At 40.6% G+C, this 14,995-nt stretch overlaps 1 protein-coding gene across 1 annotated transcript; it reads left to right on the top strand.

Annotated features, from left to right (window-relative positions):
* The first annotated feature begins 9,423 nt into the window (after positions 1–9,423).
* Positions 9,424–14,712, top strand: LOC133893160 (syntaxin-132-like). Its single transcript, XM_062334131.1, has 12 exons — positions 9,424–9,558; positions 10,654–10,758; positions 11,048–11,104; positions 11,264–11,312; positions 11,405–11,493; positions 11,904–11,977; positions 12,064–12,106; positions 13,032–13,118; positions 13,248–13,325; positions 13,445–13,525; positions 14,103–14,168; positions 14,269–14,712. The coding sequence occupies exons 1-12, from the start codon at positions 9,541–9,543 to the stop codon at positions 14,434–14,436; spliced, it is 915 nt and encodes a 304-aa protein (XP_062190115.1). The 5' UTR covers positions 9,424–9,540; the 3' UTR covers positions 14,437–14,712.
* Positions 14,713–14,995: the final 283 nt, after the last annotated feature.

Below are 14,995 nucleotides of genomic sequence, written 5' to 3'. Positions count from 1 at the left end.
TTCTAAAAATCAGGAAAAAATCACTAATATTCTTCTCATGTGATGTAATAATTTATAAAGATATTTTCAACCATAGGTTATTCGGTAAAAAAATGAGTTCCTTTGTAATTGTCGAGGGTTAATCCTTGACAATGATTTCGAGGTGTACCAGTCGAAGGGGGCGTAAACAACGCTTGCGGTGTGCGTATGCTTATGTGATGAATTCAAGAACACAAGGGTTATCTAGGTTCAGACCTCTCAAATGATAACAGCTCTATGTCCTGTATATTTGGTTATGAGTATTTTTTGATTTAGTTACCCATCAGTCCTCCCTTTCCTTCCCTTCCTCCTCTCCTTATATACCAGTCTAGAGAGTAGGAGAACTTACAAATAGACTCAAAGAGAGAAGACCCATCCTAACTAAACATTCCACCCTTATGCTATTACAACAGGTGATGCACACACCCTCTTTGCTCTGATGATATTGTTGAGCTCGTCTCATCCATCGGACACCTCCATGCTCACCTCACCCCGATCAGCCGGCCTACCCTGTCCCATCACCGGTCTCGCATGCGCGCCTGAGAAGCAGCGTGTCATGCCTGCGAGCCCAATAAATGCTATGGGACAGGGCATGGCACTCTGTACTGGCCACGACCTTGTCCGCCGAGGAGGAGTGCCTAGGGAAGGAAAGACATTTGAGTGGAAAGTATCTAATGAGAATAGACTGGATTGGTAAGTACCTGCCTCGCGATAAGCAAGGCTGGTCGTGAGATTTCCTTATGTGGTAAGGATCCTAGTCGTGAAGGCGCAGACAGGTCACGCGGTGGGACCCTGGTTCAAAAATAATCTTCTGCCAACTGTAATTGACCGGTGTGGGCCCACCGAACAGGGGACTCCCTACTCTATACACCGACTATAATGCTCCATTTATATGCATTTTTATCATTTCATGCGGTATTCTCTTTTTAATTCAACTTGAATTCAAATATGCACAAATTCATCCAAATACAGCACAATCAAGGGGTAAGATCACTAAAAGATTATCATAAAAAATTGCACCAAATAACCTAGGGCAATTTCACTAAAAGATCATCGGTGCAATGTGGTATAAACTGATAGATAATTGAGGTATATACATAATATACATACATTTAGAACATGAAAGATAACTAATATGGCTTCATAAATCATAAGGTTGGAATGTATGATAGGGATAACTTATACATATAATTTACATAAATAATTGAAAGGAAAAAGCTATACAAAATAACAATAAAACAACTTAAAAGATTTGGATTCAATGTCTAACTTATAGTTGGACTAAAACAATTGAGACAGATATATAGCACATGATAAAATATAATTACATGAATAATAGGTAAGCTTAGCAAAGCAATCTCACTACCTATAAAAACTATGTTCAAATCATAGCCAAAGTTTAACCAATAATTTAAAGCTTGTACGAGCCATTATTATACGAAACATAAATTATTATAACAATATTTGACTATGATTTATGAAGCCGTATCTAACTTTGGCTATGATTTATGAAGCCATAAGTTACCTCTATCCTACATTACAAACTTGTGATTTATAAAACCATAGCAGTTATCTTTTGTGACTATACTTTATAAATATATGTATATTAGGTATATACCTCAACTGTCTATCAGATACCACATTGTACCTATGATCTTTTAGTAAACTTACCCTAGGTTATTTGGTGCAATTTTTTTAATAATCTTTTAGCGAACTTACCCCTTGATTGTGCAGCATTTGGATGAATTTATACATGTTTGAATTCAAATTGAATTAAAAAGAGAATATCACATAAAATAATAAAAATGCATATAAAAGGAGCATTACAAATGAACTCACTTTTTCACCAAATAATCTATAGTTGGAAATATTTTTATAAATTATTACATCACATAAGAAGAATATTAGTGATTTTTTCCTGATTTTTGGGTATTTATTTGAGGCATTAAAATTTGCCTAGAAGTTATAAAATTAGGTTTTTTTGAGAATTTTAATTAAATAGCGGCTCAGGCTTTTGGGATCAAACCAGTTAAAATGGGGTGCTAGTGAGCTCTAGTTTACTTATAAAAATGTTTAATTTTTTTGGACCACTCATGTACTCTCAGATAAAATCACAAGTTAAATAAAAAAACAAATATAGACCAACACAACACGAGAGGGAGTGTTCAGTGGGCGAGAGTAAGATCTGCTCGTTAAATAGGTGAGACGTGGTCTGATCCTATTTTTATATTCTTTAATTTTCTAATTAGCGGGGCTCACAAGGTCTCCTCTTTCATCAGGCGAGACCTTAATCTCGTCCGATGAACAGGCGACGGTAATTTATTTTTTAATTTGTTGAAACGGTCGTGTAATTTTGTAAATATTGAAAAAATAACATATATAAAAAATAAAAATTCTTGCTCCGCGGTCTCAGATATACCATGCTCCATTTTCAGAGTGCGGTCCAGACGCAGAGGAATGGCAAGAGGTCCACCTCGGCAACGTCACAATGTCTTGGCTGAGTTGCAGGGTTCAGAAAACCGTCGGTAACCGCCAAAAAATCGCGGTTACCGACCTTCCCGGTCCGGTCCGGTTTCAAAAACCGAACGGTAACCGAAATTTGAATTCAAAAAAATTGAAAAAATAAAAAACTTCAAAAAAAAATTCAAAAAATATCTTAAAAAAACTAGACACAATTCTAAGACCTTCTGTGAAAAAAGTTTTCAAAAATAATATCGTTTGCATCATATTCTATAGGGAGAAAGTTTGAAAAAATGAAAAAAATTGAACTGTGCGGCTCAATTATTAACTCACGTTAAGAAAAAGTGTAACATGCAAACACATATTTTTCTTGTATAAAACGTATTTTAAGAGAATCTTTAAAATTGATTTCACTTTATTTAGAGTTTTATTAAATTCTCTATGATTTTTACAAAGTTCACAAGCATAAAGTGAATATGTTAAGAAACAGCACTGTAATTAACTTTTTCATATCTACTATTATTTTTTCTACGTAAATCATAATATAAATAAGCTAATGAAAGTGGTTTCACTAATTTTTGAGGTGTGATGGGTCAGTTATGAATTAATCTAGTCGCAACATATTTATACAATCATGCATGTTACAATAACTAATTCATGAGTTCATATATTTTTAAAAGATATAGGATCATGTAAGAAGACTAACAAAATTAGTTTCATGATTTTTGATTAGCAAAGAGTAAACTATGCATTTAACTTGGTTTAACAAATAAAATTTCTCACAGAAAATTTTGAACTTTTTTATGAGTATAAATACTTTTATCATGTAGATCATGTTACAAGGAAGCCAACAAAATTTGTTTCACTTGATTTGAAGCTCAGATGAATTAGTTATTGATTTTACAATATTGAACCCTTTTTTAGGTTTTTTGTTGAACTGCGCTGAAATTCGATAAATCGAGAAAATCGAGCGGTTACCGACCCAAACCGCTCGGTAACCGACCAAATCAAAAATGCGAGAAAATCGCTCGGTAACCGAGCTAAATCACTCGATAACCGATCAAAACCGAGCGGTTACCAAGAGGGTAAAAACACGATTTTTTTCGCAAAAATTCAAAATTTGCCGAATGAATTTTCTCTAAATTTTTTTGAATTTTTAATCGGTAATCGCGGTTACCGTCGGAGGTCAGTTCCGGTCGGTTACGTGAACCCTGCTGAGTTGTTGGGTAAGTGCTTCAATTGCTTGGCCCCAAGACATAAGAAGGTGCGGTGCCGCCAGCCCACTCGCTGTCGGCGGTGCCGGGTGCTAGGACACAAGACGTACAACTGCCCGCAGCCTCCCGGACTCGCCGTGGCGCGCCGGCCTTCGTCTCCTCCTTTGGCTGCTGATGTCTCTGACCCGGCCAACACGACGCGACACGTCGAGGTAGCTGCACGCCTTCACCCATGTCCACACCGCCGATCCTCGGCCGTGTCGGCCACGGCGGCGCCGCCTCCCTGGACGGCGTTGGACCAGGGGCACTTACACCGCCCTGTGACCGCATTGACATCGGGCTCTGCACCGCGCTGATGTCGCTTTCGGTGTCGCCGAAACGTATAAATAATGTCGCCGCCCGATTTCACGCCGCGCCGCAGCAGGCGGCTCGCAACTGCGAGAGGGCCGGTGCATTCAAATCTCAATCGTGCCATGGGACGCTTCCGCAAGTTTCAGGATGGCATGGACCTCAAGGAGCTGCCTCTGATCGGACGTCGCTATACATGGTCCAACGGGCGTGACAGAGTCTTCTGCTCACACGATTGGGAGCGGATCTATCCTGACTGTCTGCAGGGGTTAAAATTTTGCCGAAAATTCAACTAAATTTCTCGAATTTTGGAAATTTTGGAGGGAAACAAAATATTTAATTTCGGATTTTTCTTTCATTGACATGTAAGACCCACAAAGTATAGGAAAAAAATGATCAAAATTTCGGTGAAATTTTGTGAATTTGGATCTTTTCACCAGTGAAAAAAATTATAAGACAAAATTGAAATCCCTCGCTGTCTGTTACAGAGCTCGGCAATGATGGTCTCTTATCATTGCTCGCTGCTGTTCGGCCTCAAGGACAGACAACCCCCATGGCAAACGAAGGTTCCACTTTGAGAGCTACTGGAGCACAACCCTTGATGGCATCCATGACACTGTCTAGCAATCCTGGTCTGCGCCGGTGGATCAGTCATGCCCACTGGAGTGGTTTCCGGTGAAGCTCAAGACATTGGCCATGAACTTTACAGAGCTGGGGAGAGAGAAAGTTGGGTAACATCAAATTGCAACTCCAGCTAGTGAAGGAAATCATTCACCGTTTGGAAATTGAGTAGGACTCTCGGCAGTTATCGGCAGATGAGTTGTGGTTACGCCGAAGCCTCAAGAAGCATTGGTTGGGCAGGAAATGCAACTCCTTATGCCCTTGCGCACAAATGATCTATCACCATTGTTCATCCCTTCGATCTGATACTTATCTATCAGTTGATTCTCTTACATATCACATAATTTTTTCTCACCTACCCCTCTAACATAAATCTACGCAAATGAACCGTCTTGATAAACTATGTGTCCGCATGTCCTAGTGGAATTTTTCACGTTCTTGCCTACTTGGGTCTAGCCTCTCTTGAGCGTACGATTGCCAGGTTGCGCTCCAGGCTGTGTTGGCTCAAGGAAGGCGACGTGAACATGAAATTCTTTCACTCGCATGTTCAACACCAGAAAAGGAAGAATTTTGTGGGTAAATCACTCTTGATCTGGCTGCCTTCCACGGAGTTCAGCATGACCTGGAGCTGTTCGAAGCACTGTTCATCAAGGATGAGGTGTGGCCGACCATCAAGCTGCTGCCACCGAACAAAGTGTCGGGGCTGATTGCTTCACCGGCCGGTTCTATAAATCTTGTTGGCCAATCATCAAAGATGGTCTAATGGCGGCTTTGGTGGCGGTGCAGGGTGGCAAGGTCCAACACCTGCGCCTCCTTAACTTTGCTTTCCAAGTGAAAGAGTCCTGGCGAATAAGCCTAATACGTAGCTTTACCAAGCTGGTTGCAAAGTCGACAGCCAATCAGCTAGTATAGTGACTGCCATTGATGGTGTTGCCAAACCAGAGTGCCTTTGTGCACGGACGATGTATTTAGGGAAATTTCCTCCTAGTTCAACGAACAACCGTTGCCTTGCACCAACAGAACGACCCAAGGATGCTTTTGAAACTCAACATTTCAAAAGTATTTGACTCCGTCTCATGGCCGTTTCTATTAGAGGTCCTCTGGTGCCTTGGTTTCAGGCGGAATTGGTGCAACCTGATCAGTGTACTACTTTCCACTTCCTCCACTAGGTCCACTTCTCAATGGTGAGCCTGGAGAAGAAATTTGGCATCGCCAGGGTTTGCGGTAGGGAGACCCGCTTTCGTCGATGTTATTTATCATTGTCATGGATGTCCTCAACAACCTAATCAACATAGCCATCGATGAGGGCCTGTTGCAGCCTATGTCCTTGCGTCTCATCCCGCACCGAGTCTCTCTATACCCGGATGACGTGGTGTTATTCCTTAGGCTGGCTATCGAAGTCCTCGATGTGATCAAGGGTATCTGAGTGTCTTTAGTGCAGAATCTGGTTTGCGGACGAACACTGAAAAATGCTCAGTCACACCAATCCAGTGCCTCGACGATGATCTAGCCATGATCTAGGAGACGATGGCTTCGAGGAATTTCGGGCTTCTAAACTTTAGGCGCCAAGTGGAACTTGAGATTTTTGTAGGATTTCTTCAGAATTTGTAATGACCGATATGAAATACCAGAGTCCCAAATGGGGTTTGGTCTAATATTGGAATTTCTCATTATGTGAAAGATAAATTTTGCTTTCGGTCACTCCCAAATAGGGTTTGGTCTAATATTGGACAAGCTCTAAGTCAGGTAACTTCGCCGAGCATTCAAGTTTTTAGCATTGTAGAATCAAATTTGTTTACTCACGCTTTTAAGGAAATCTTATATTTCAATTAAGGGTTTTAGCCCCCTTACTCACTCAAATTTCTTCTTCCCCTTCTCCACCCCTACTTTCTTCATCTCCGATGAGCTCCAGCCATCTTCTCCGTCTCCAGCGAGAGGAAACTTCTCTAGCAAGCTTCTAGAGTTAGTGTTTGTGGATTCGGGCTCCGTCAAGTCTCCCTCTAACCATGAGCTTATAGAGAAGGCCATGGCTATAGGCCGTCTTGGTTATAGTGGGGGTTTGTGGGTGGGGTGCCGAGGTGGTGGGGCATTGCCGCCCAAGGTGGAGGAGGACGACCGGTGGGTAGGGTATAGGGCGGGGGCGATAATGACTACGGGGGCGACAACGGTAGGGTCTCGTCGGCAATGGCCGACACGGCAACGAGATCCAACCCCGTTGTGGCGTGTATGGACAGGGGCGGGAGCAAGTGGGTCAGAAGAAAGAGGAAAAAATGAGAAGAAGAAGGAAGCATTAAGGCCATTGGTTCAGTTAGATCTCCATATAGACATTCTTTTTAGAACCCAATTGTTCATGAAGAAGCTTAGAGATAAGAAAAAGTGATAATTTTTTATTTATCATCGCTAAAACTCACAAATCCTTTATATGTCATCACGTGTCTATGACACATGAGACCACTCAGTCAATGACATGTGAATTCTAAGGACATATCAAGAATTTAAGTTTTAGCTAGTAGTATATAAAGAATTATTCCTAAGAAAAACTAGGACATCTGGACAAATTTCACCCCACAAAATTGTCACCACATAAAAGGGGTGCTTCGCACTCAAACATGCAAGCACGTATTAAGAACGTTGTCACAACTAAGAACGTTCTCCATGATAGAAGATCGATGCTCAGACGCAGTCGAGAGCGTCCAGTGCCAACCTGTCTCTTATTTATCTGCCAGTACCAATGTTATGTTAAAAAAAATCTTTATACAATACTTTATCTAGTTATAAATATATATCTTTTTAAAAAAGATCGATCAAACTTTTAAAACCTTAACTAATAATAGCTACATAAATATTTGGTTTAAAAACCTTACCATCTTACATGTAGATTTATCTTGAAAAATATTTTTAATAATATCACAATTTAATATATTTATAAATATATTTTAATAGAAAATAGTTGTCAAAGCTATACATTGAAAACTATGTCTTATCTAAAATGACATATATTTATGATCGAAAGGAGTAATATACTACTACGTCTAGTCCAAAATAAGTGTTGTTTTGGATATCGATATGTCTAAAAATATAACTTTAAATACTACTTTTTATTATAATATGTTGATAAAACATAAAAAATATATTATTATAAAAATACTTTTTAGATAAATCTATACATACCTTTTAAAATACCTAAACCTAATATATAAAAAATAATTTATAGCTAAAATTCAAAATAATTAACTACATCTAATTTAAAACGATATTTATTTTGCACCGAGGGACTAGTCCAGGAACATGGGGCAGCACTATGATTGGAAATTTGTAACGCTTAAATTAAGCGCTAAGCAAACGTCCTTTCGTGGCTAACGCACCGCTGTCCTCCAGCTCGGATCGCTCCCCCCCCCCCCCCCTGCGGGCCCCGCGCACCAACCGCCACCGCCCGTAGCGCCACAACTGGAGTCTGGTGCGCGTGGGCCCGATGTCGCCGCCGTCTGTTTGTGTCTGGCAGTGGCAGCCGACCCGACGCGGTGTTCCAGCGCGGAGGAGTACTCCAAAAAAGAGCATCAGCCACCAGCCAGTCCTGTCACAGTTCACAAAACCGAAGGATGAAAAAAAAAATCAGAATTTTGCTACGGCTACACGAGGCAGTGAACTCGCTTTCCTGGCCGAGGGAGCAGTCAAGGAACCATTATGGGTGTTTGGCGGCTAGATTTTACTCCAGTCTAATCCAGTGAATACATATAATTTTAAAGATAAATATATTTTATTATTCATATTTACTGTTTTAGTTTTACACGATAGATGCAAATACACGTTTTTAGTCTGACTTGAGAGTAAAGCTCGAATGCAGACTTTTACATTTACTCATGCATGAGAGCCAATTGTTAGTATCACAAAATTATCTTTATACGAGTAACTAATCACAATCTCAACTCTTGTATTTACTCATATAACCTTAGATTCGATCAACCAAATAGAAACTTAACTCAACGTGTCCAGACAGATATAATCAATCAAGAACTTAGCTCAACGTGTCCAGACAGATATAATCAATCAAGCACTCTTCTTTTCAACATACTCTACTCAACCAAATTATACGATGCAGCTCTACAAAATCTCATCTGAGAACCAAACACACCATTGTTGGACTGAACATGGACTTTTCTTGCCACCAATGCAAGCCTTTTTCATGAGGAGGAAAAAATGGAGTTGTGCCGAAATTTTGGAAAAGGGCTGGTAACGCATTTGAAATTGCATGAGGATCCTTCTATTACGTACACGGGTACGAATAAAGAAAACAATGCAGCGAACAAAGTCGATCTTAAATTTGAAAAGCTGATAATTAGAGTGCCGAGTCTAATTCACGGTCCCTTCAACTGCAATCGTCCCTGATGAGAGCCAACACACTTCACCCGTCCTACCATCGATAGAAAAACGGAGACAAACAATGTACGAGCTTTCACAGTCGGCTTGCAAGCTCCGGTGAAAAACAGCGAGAAAGTGTTAAAAAAAATACTTGCATATGTGGTGATATACACGTTACATGAAGCATGATAGCATCAACACGTAAAGATGAATAGACAAAAGTATACGAACATATATATTCATCATGACTGTTCTTTTATGTTAAAATTTATACTGAAAAAGTAAATAAAAAAATCATACAATAGTTAAAAGAATTAACGGAGAGATGAGTTTACTCATATAAAAAAATAAATAATCAAGTTGCATTTCACTGGCCTTCCCTTCCCTCTCATCCGCTTTAACCTTTAAGCGTCTCCTCGGCGCAACGGCCACACCTCCTCCTCCTCCCCCCCCCCCCCCCCCCTCTCTCCTCGCCGCCTGCCTGTTCCTCCCTCGTCGCAGCGCCGGCCGCCTCGCCGCCATGAACAACCTACTCTCGGTAGGCACCCCCTCTCGCCCCCCTCTGCTCCGGGACGACTCCTCTCACTTCCTCAACCGCTCGCCGGGATCCGGCGCGCGAGCTCGAGATCTGGGGCGGGCAAGTCGGCACCGCCCTCTTCAGCGCGTTCTTCCCAGTCCAGGGAGGAACCTCCGCGGAGCCAAATTAGGTTCGCGTAATCGGAGGTAGCAGCGGTGGAGATTCTCGGCTGGGGAAGGGATTGCTTCAGCGTGGCGGGGAGTCGGAATGCGAAGCGGGCGGTGGAAGGAACCGGCCGGGTTTCTCGGCTGCGTGCGGTAGGGTTGCCGCTTTTAGGTTGGTCGCGTTAGATCTACGTGGTTTGGTACGGATGCAGTTGAATAGTGGGATGTATCAAGGATGAAGGTTCTGTTTTCCTCTGAGCTTTTCTCTAGCTATGGAGTGAACTGTGCTGCTAGAGCCATCTCAATGCGCAATTGCATTGGTTGGTTATTGTGTTATTGGATTAATTAAACAGTCACAATGATCGAGTTAACACTAGTTAACAGCCGTGTTCTGACGGAGCATATGATGAGGCGCTCTGAGCTGCGGTTGTATTTCGATCTTTTGTAGACCTGAGTGAAAGGTCCTAAACTTGGAGCTGTAAACGTTTGTTGGTCCTGTTTTGCAATGCAATGATGGACTGGGGCTCTGTCCCTTGGACTCTGAAAAAAACACTAGTGGTAAAAGTGTTTCTGTTGAAGTGCTAATTCATGGGGCTTTGTATTTATTGGAGTTGTTATGCTGGAAAGCTCGTTCTTTAAGCATTAGATGGTCTACAACATTTTTTTTTTACCGCATGGTGCATTGCAGTATTGATTCACGTACAATTCGCAATGGGAAGGAAGTGAAATACTCATTGGAATTTTATCTGCTCTGTTGGGAATAGAGTTCTGCTCTGTTAGGAATAGAATGTTGATATTTATTGTGCCTATGCTTTATTGGGCCGCAGTCCTGTTATTTTAAGCTGCTGCAAGTAGAACATTTGGCTTCTCATATTGGATTTACAATCTAACCGTCTTTTGTCCAGTCACTGCAGTACATGTGTAACATATTATGAACATTCCTATTTTACAGGATTCATTTGAGCTCCCTCGTCGGGATTCTTCGAGGGATGGGGATATTGAAATGGGAATGCATCAGGCTGATGCTTCAGACAACTTAAAAGATTTCTTGAAAAAGGTGCTGTCTACATAAATACTTTACTGTGTGCATCGGAAGGAAATTCTAGGAGGCCGGCTCTCACAGATAGACCCCTGCCTCCACATGACACGTGTCCTCCACTCCTACATGTGTTCAGCTAGGCCGTTGGATTGAGAAGGAACGGGGTGGATCAGGGTCTCTCGGGGGTCTATCTGTGAAGGGTCTCACGGAGTTTCCTTCCATGTGCATCTATTTATCTGGCCACATTTACGCTGTTAGTCCAACTTTTGCCCTTCTGATTATAACACGATGATCTGCGATATAACAGGTCGATGCGATCGAGGGCCTAACTGCTAAGCTCGCAAACCTCTTGAATAAGCTTCAGGTTCATTCATCCCCCATTCATTTCTTGTTGTTTCTGGTCCTTATCTTATGCTGGTGATGTGATTTTAATAGCGCAATGGGTTGTGTCTGAACATCACATTTCATGATTACTTTATTTGAAGCCATGCATTTCACTTAGTACATGTACATCTGCATGTAGACTGCTAATGAGGAATCAAAAGCAGTTACAAAAGCAAGTGCCATGAAAGGTGAGTATTTTTTTAGCAGATTTAATCTTATCTGAAAACCCTTTTGAAATGCCACTATACTTATGTCCATATGCAACAATTCTTTTTTGTAGCAATTAAGCAGCGGATGGAGAAAGATATTGATGAAGTGGGGAAAATTGCTCGTCTGGCAAAGACAAAAGTTGATGAACTGGAAAAAGATGTATGTTCTCGCTTGACCCTGCTAGTTAATAGCATTTATATTAGCAGTACCTGTATGAATTAAAAGAAGGGTATGCTTATAGTGGAAATTATGTAAATAATTTGTAACTTTATCAATTATATAGTGCTGGTAGCTGTAATAGGAAAAGAGGGCCTTCTTGTTTTTTGATATATGGCATTAGGATGGACCTTTCTATTAAGCACTGCTACCCAAATCCACTTGAAACAAACATTTTTTCTTTTCTTTTCTGAAAGCTCAGACTATTGTGTCCAAATTACAACAAAACTTATGAACATGCTTGCTCACATGCCTCTACATGAGTTTGTAGCATTTACTGAACTTCTGGCTGTGCCAACTTATGCGATGTTGTCACCAACTGATTTCTTATTGTTTGCTGTCTTGTGGAACAGAACTTATCGAATAGGCAGAAACCTGGATGTGGAAAGGGGTCTGCAGTAGATCGATCAAGAGAGCAGACTACTGGGTAAATTTATAGTGTATATCGGTGTCTTTAGTTCTGTAGCTTGCATGAGATTGTTGTTTATTCACTGTGCTTGACAATTTCTACAGAGCAGTGAAAAAGAAATTGAAGGAACGGATGGACGATTTTCAGGTACTGTGTTACTTTGACGGAAATGTCTGACTTGCGATACATATGATTTCTGCTGTTCTGTGATTGCATGTTCCCTGTAATGCACATGTTACCTTGACTGGAATTGTGGGAGAGAGAAGATAATCCATCCATTAGTCGTGATGACAATATATAGAGTCCTCATGGCCACCTTGTGGATATGGGTCAGATATACATGTAACACTCCCCCCTCGCCCCTCAAAGTCAAGGTGGTATAGGAGGCTCAGAAACATTGAGTTTGAGCAAATAGAGCCGATGATGTGCTTGAGTTTGTTCTTTAGTGAAGAAGTCTGCAACTTGCAACTCTGATGGCACATACTGAAGAGCAATTGTTTTCTGATGACAATGAGATTAAGTAAAGGAAGCATCAACACCAATATGCTTTATGAGTTCATGCTTCACAGTATTATTAGCAATATGTATGGCACCAGTGTTATCACAGAGAAGAGGTGTGGGTGCTTCATAAGAGGCTCCAAAATCAGATATATATATACGTAACAGCACAGTCATCTTAAAATACAAATATACAATTAATTACTTCCAGATATCAGCCTGCTCCGCGGAACTATTAAATATGCTTCAGAGCAGCAGAGAGAAAGCATTCTCCTTTCCATGCCTAACAACCATCGAAGCATAAGTATGAATATCTAACTCGTCATAAGCAGGGAAAGTGGATTTATAGTTGTATGTTTTATTAAGTAAAACATCTAAAACATTAACGAATTATGTTCAGCTGATGGTTCTGCTGTCTACATGCATTTGCTTGCTTATGGTATGACTCTAGAAGAGCTTCCAGGCGATTTAATCATTATGAACACCTGCGTATAGTCTAATGATCAAAGAAGTTGTGGAACGAATTTAATTTGTTATCGTATTAGAAAGTGATACCCTGTCAACATCTGGGCAGGTTTTGAGAGAAGCGATCCGGCAGGAGTATCGGGAGGTTGTTGAGAGAAGGGTTTTTACAGTTACTGGTAATCGTCCTGATGAAGAGGTAAATACTGGCAGCACGTGATTTTCCTGTGTTTAAATTTATACTTATCCTCATGTTGTCAATTTTCAATGAATTTGATATATGGTTAACTTTATATTTTGTGTCATGTTGTTATTTTGGACCCTGCAGACAATTGATGATTTAATAGAAACTGGAAAAAGTGAGCAGATTTTCAAAGATGCGATCCAACAGCAGGGAAGAGGCCAGGTGTGTGTTTTATTCATTACTAGTACTTGTTATGGGATTTCTTGTTTAGGGCGTCAAGTCTAGTCCTGTTTGTTTACATCATCAAAATCTAATTATTATGATCTCTTGTTTTTTTCCAGATATTGGACACTGTTGCTGAAATACAAGAGAGACATGATGCTGTAAGGGATCTAGAGAGGAAGCTTCTGGAGTTGCAGCAGGTGACCTTTCATTTTTGCATAAGCCCTTATATCTAATCTAGTATCTTATATAAAGCTTAGTGCAAAACCCATCTAAGAAAAGTGCCACGTTATCACATCTATCATCTACCGTTAGATGTTCATCCAATGACAGGAGTATCTAGTATTCTTATCTAAAGCTGAGTGCAAAACACATCTGTAGATAGTGTGGCATTACCATTTTTATCACCTACCATTAGATGGACATATGATGAACAGGAGTTTCCCTTAATATAGTGCCTAGATTCTAGCAGAACATTCTAGACAAATAAAGCTAGATTGATAATTGTTGTGTCCTTAGGCGATGTGATTATGATGGAGTGGGAAATAATATTGGAGAAGGACATGGGATTAATTTGAATAACTAGGCATTTTTGTGTCAGATTCAAAGTCCTCACACACATGCATGTTTAAGAGATATATATATCCGCAGTAACCCATGTGTTCAATTCTAGTTTCCACTTACGTAGGCCATGGTTTCCTTCCATACACCATAGTCTTGTGAACATCAAGAGACAATATGTTTAATTTACTCCATTTCCTTGTTTTTGCCTTGTAGATATTCCTGGATATGGCAGTTCTGGTTGAGGCACAAGGAGACATGATCAACCACATCGAGACACACGTAAGAACTGCCAACTTCAGAACCAAGTTCACTGAAAATAGAATAAGCACCAACTTTTCTGAAGTAAACTAACTGAACTCGCTTCTTTTGCTGTTTCAAGGTTTCAAATGCTACCAATCATATACAGCAAGGTGTGAGCGCCCTCCAGAATGCAAAGAAGCTGCAGAAGAACTCGAGGAAGTGGATGTGCTACGCCATCATCCTACTGCTGGTGATTGTTGTGATCATCGTCGTTGCGGTCATCCAACCATGGAAGAAGGGTGCTTAGCGAGGCTCCAAACCGGCAGAGCGTGGGATCTACATTGCTTTTCTGCTTGTGTAATATGTGTGTAGTTTTGTGCCTGATTCATGATTTATCGATGTACCTATGTTCCACACAAACACAACAGAGATTCTGCCTGCCCTTTGGCATTTTTATTCATGCTATATGGGATAGTTGGATAATAACACTCCAATTGCCCCAACTCTGTGAAGCACCGCTGCAATCGTAAGCCTATGAAAAATGACACTTCAATGGTCAAATACTATTGTTATTTTACTTTAATGCTATATGGGAACGTTGTTGTTGGGAATAATTCACAATTTTGGTTTAATTAATACACGCTACGTATTCAACTCGTGTTTTTCTTGGGAAGATTTGACTACCTTACATTGTCATTTTGTGCCTTTGCCTGAAGGCCCGAACACTCTAAAATCGTTGTGTTTCAGCAGAAGGTCAAAATGACGTCCATTGCTAGAACATATCGATTAAATATTATCTTCTTATATCTTAGGGCGGGGGAGAATATCTGAACTTAATTTGCTCTCATCTTCATATTTTCTGTGTT

This window comes from Phragmites australis, chromosome 15 (assembly GCF_958298935.1).
Source record: "Phragmites australis chromosome 15, lpPhrAust1.1, whole genome shotgun sequence".
Taxonomy (NCBI): domain Eukaryota; kingdom Viridiplantae; phylum Streptophyta; class Magnoliopsida; order Poales; family Poaceae; genus Phragmites; species Phragmites australis.
Note: the sequence above shows the minus strand (reverse complement) of the source record. Positions and strands in the feature narration are given on the sequence as shown.

What these genes read in the sequence shown, in the direction of transcription:
- LOC133893160 (XM_062334131.1), top strand. An exon ending in GTAATCGTCCTGATGAAGAG is followed by an intron (nt 13,119 to 13,247) that starts GTAAATACTGGC and finishes TGGACCCTGCAG; the next exon opens with ACAATTGATGATTTAATAGA. An exon ending in AACAGCAGGGAAGAGGCCAG is followed by an intron (nt 13,326 to 13,444) that starts GTGTGTGTTTTA and finishes GTTTTTTTCCAG; the next exon opens with ATATTGGACACTGTTGCTGA.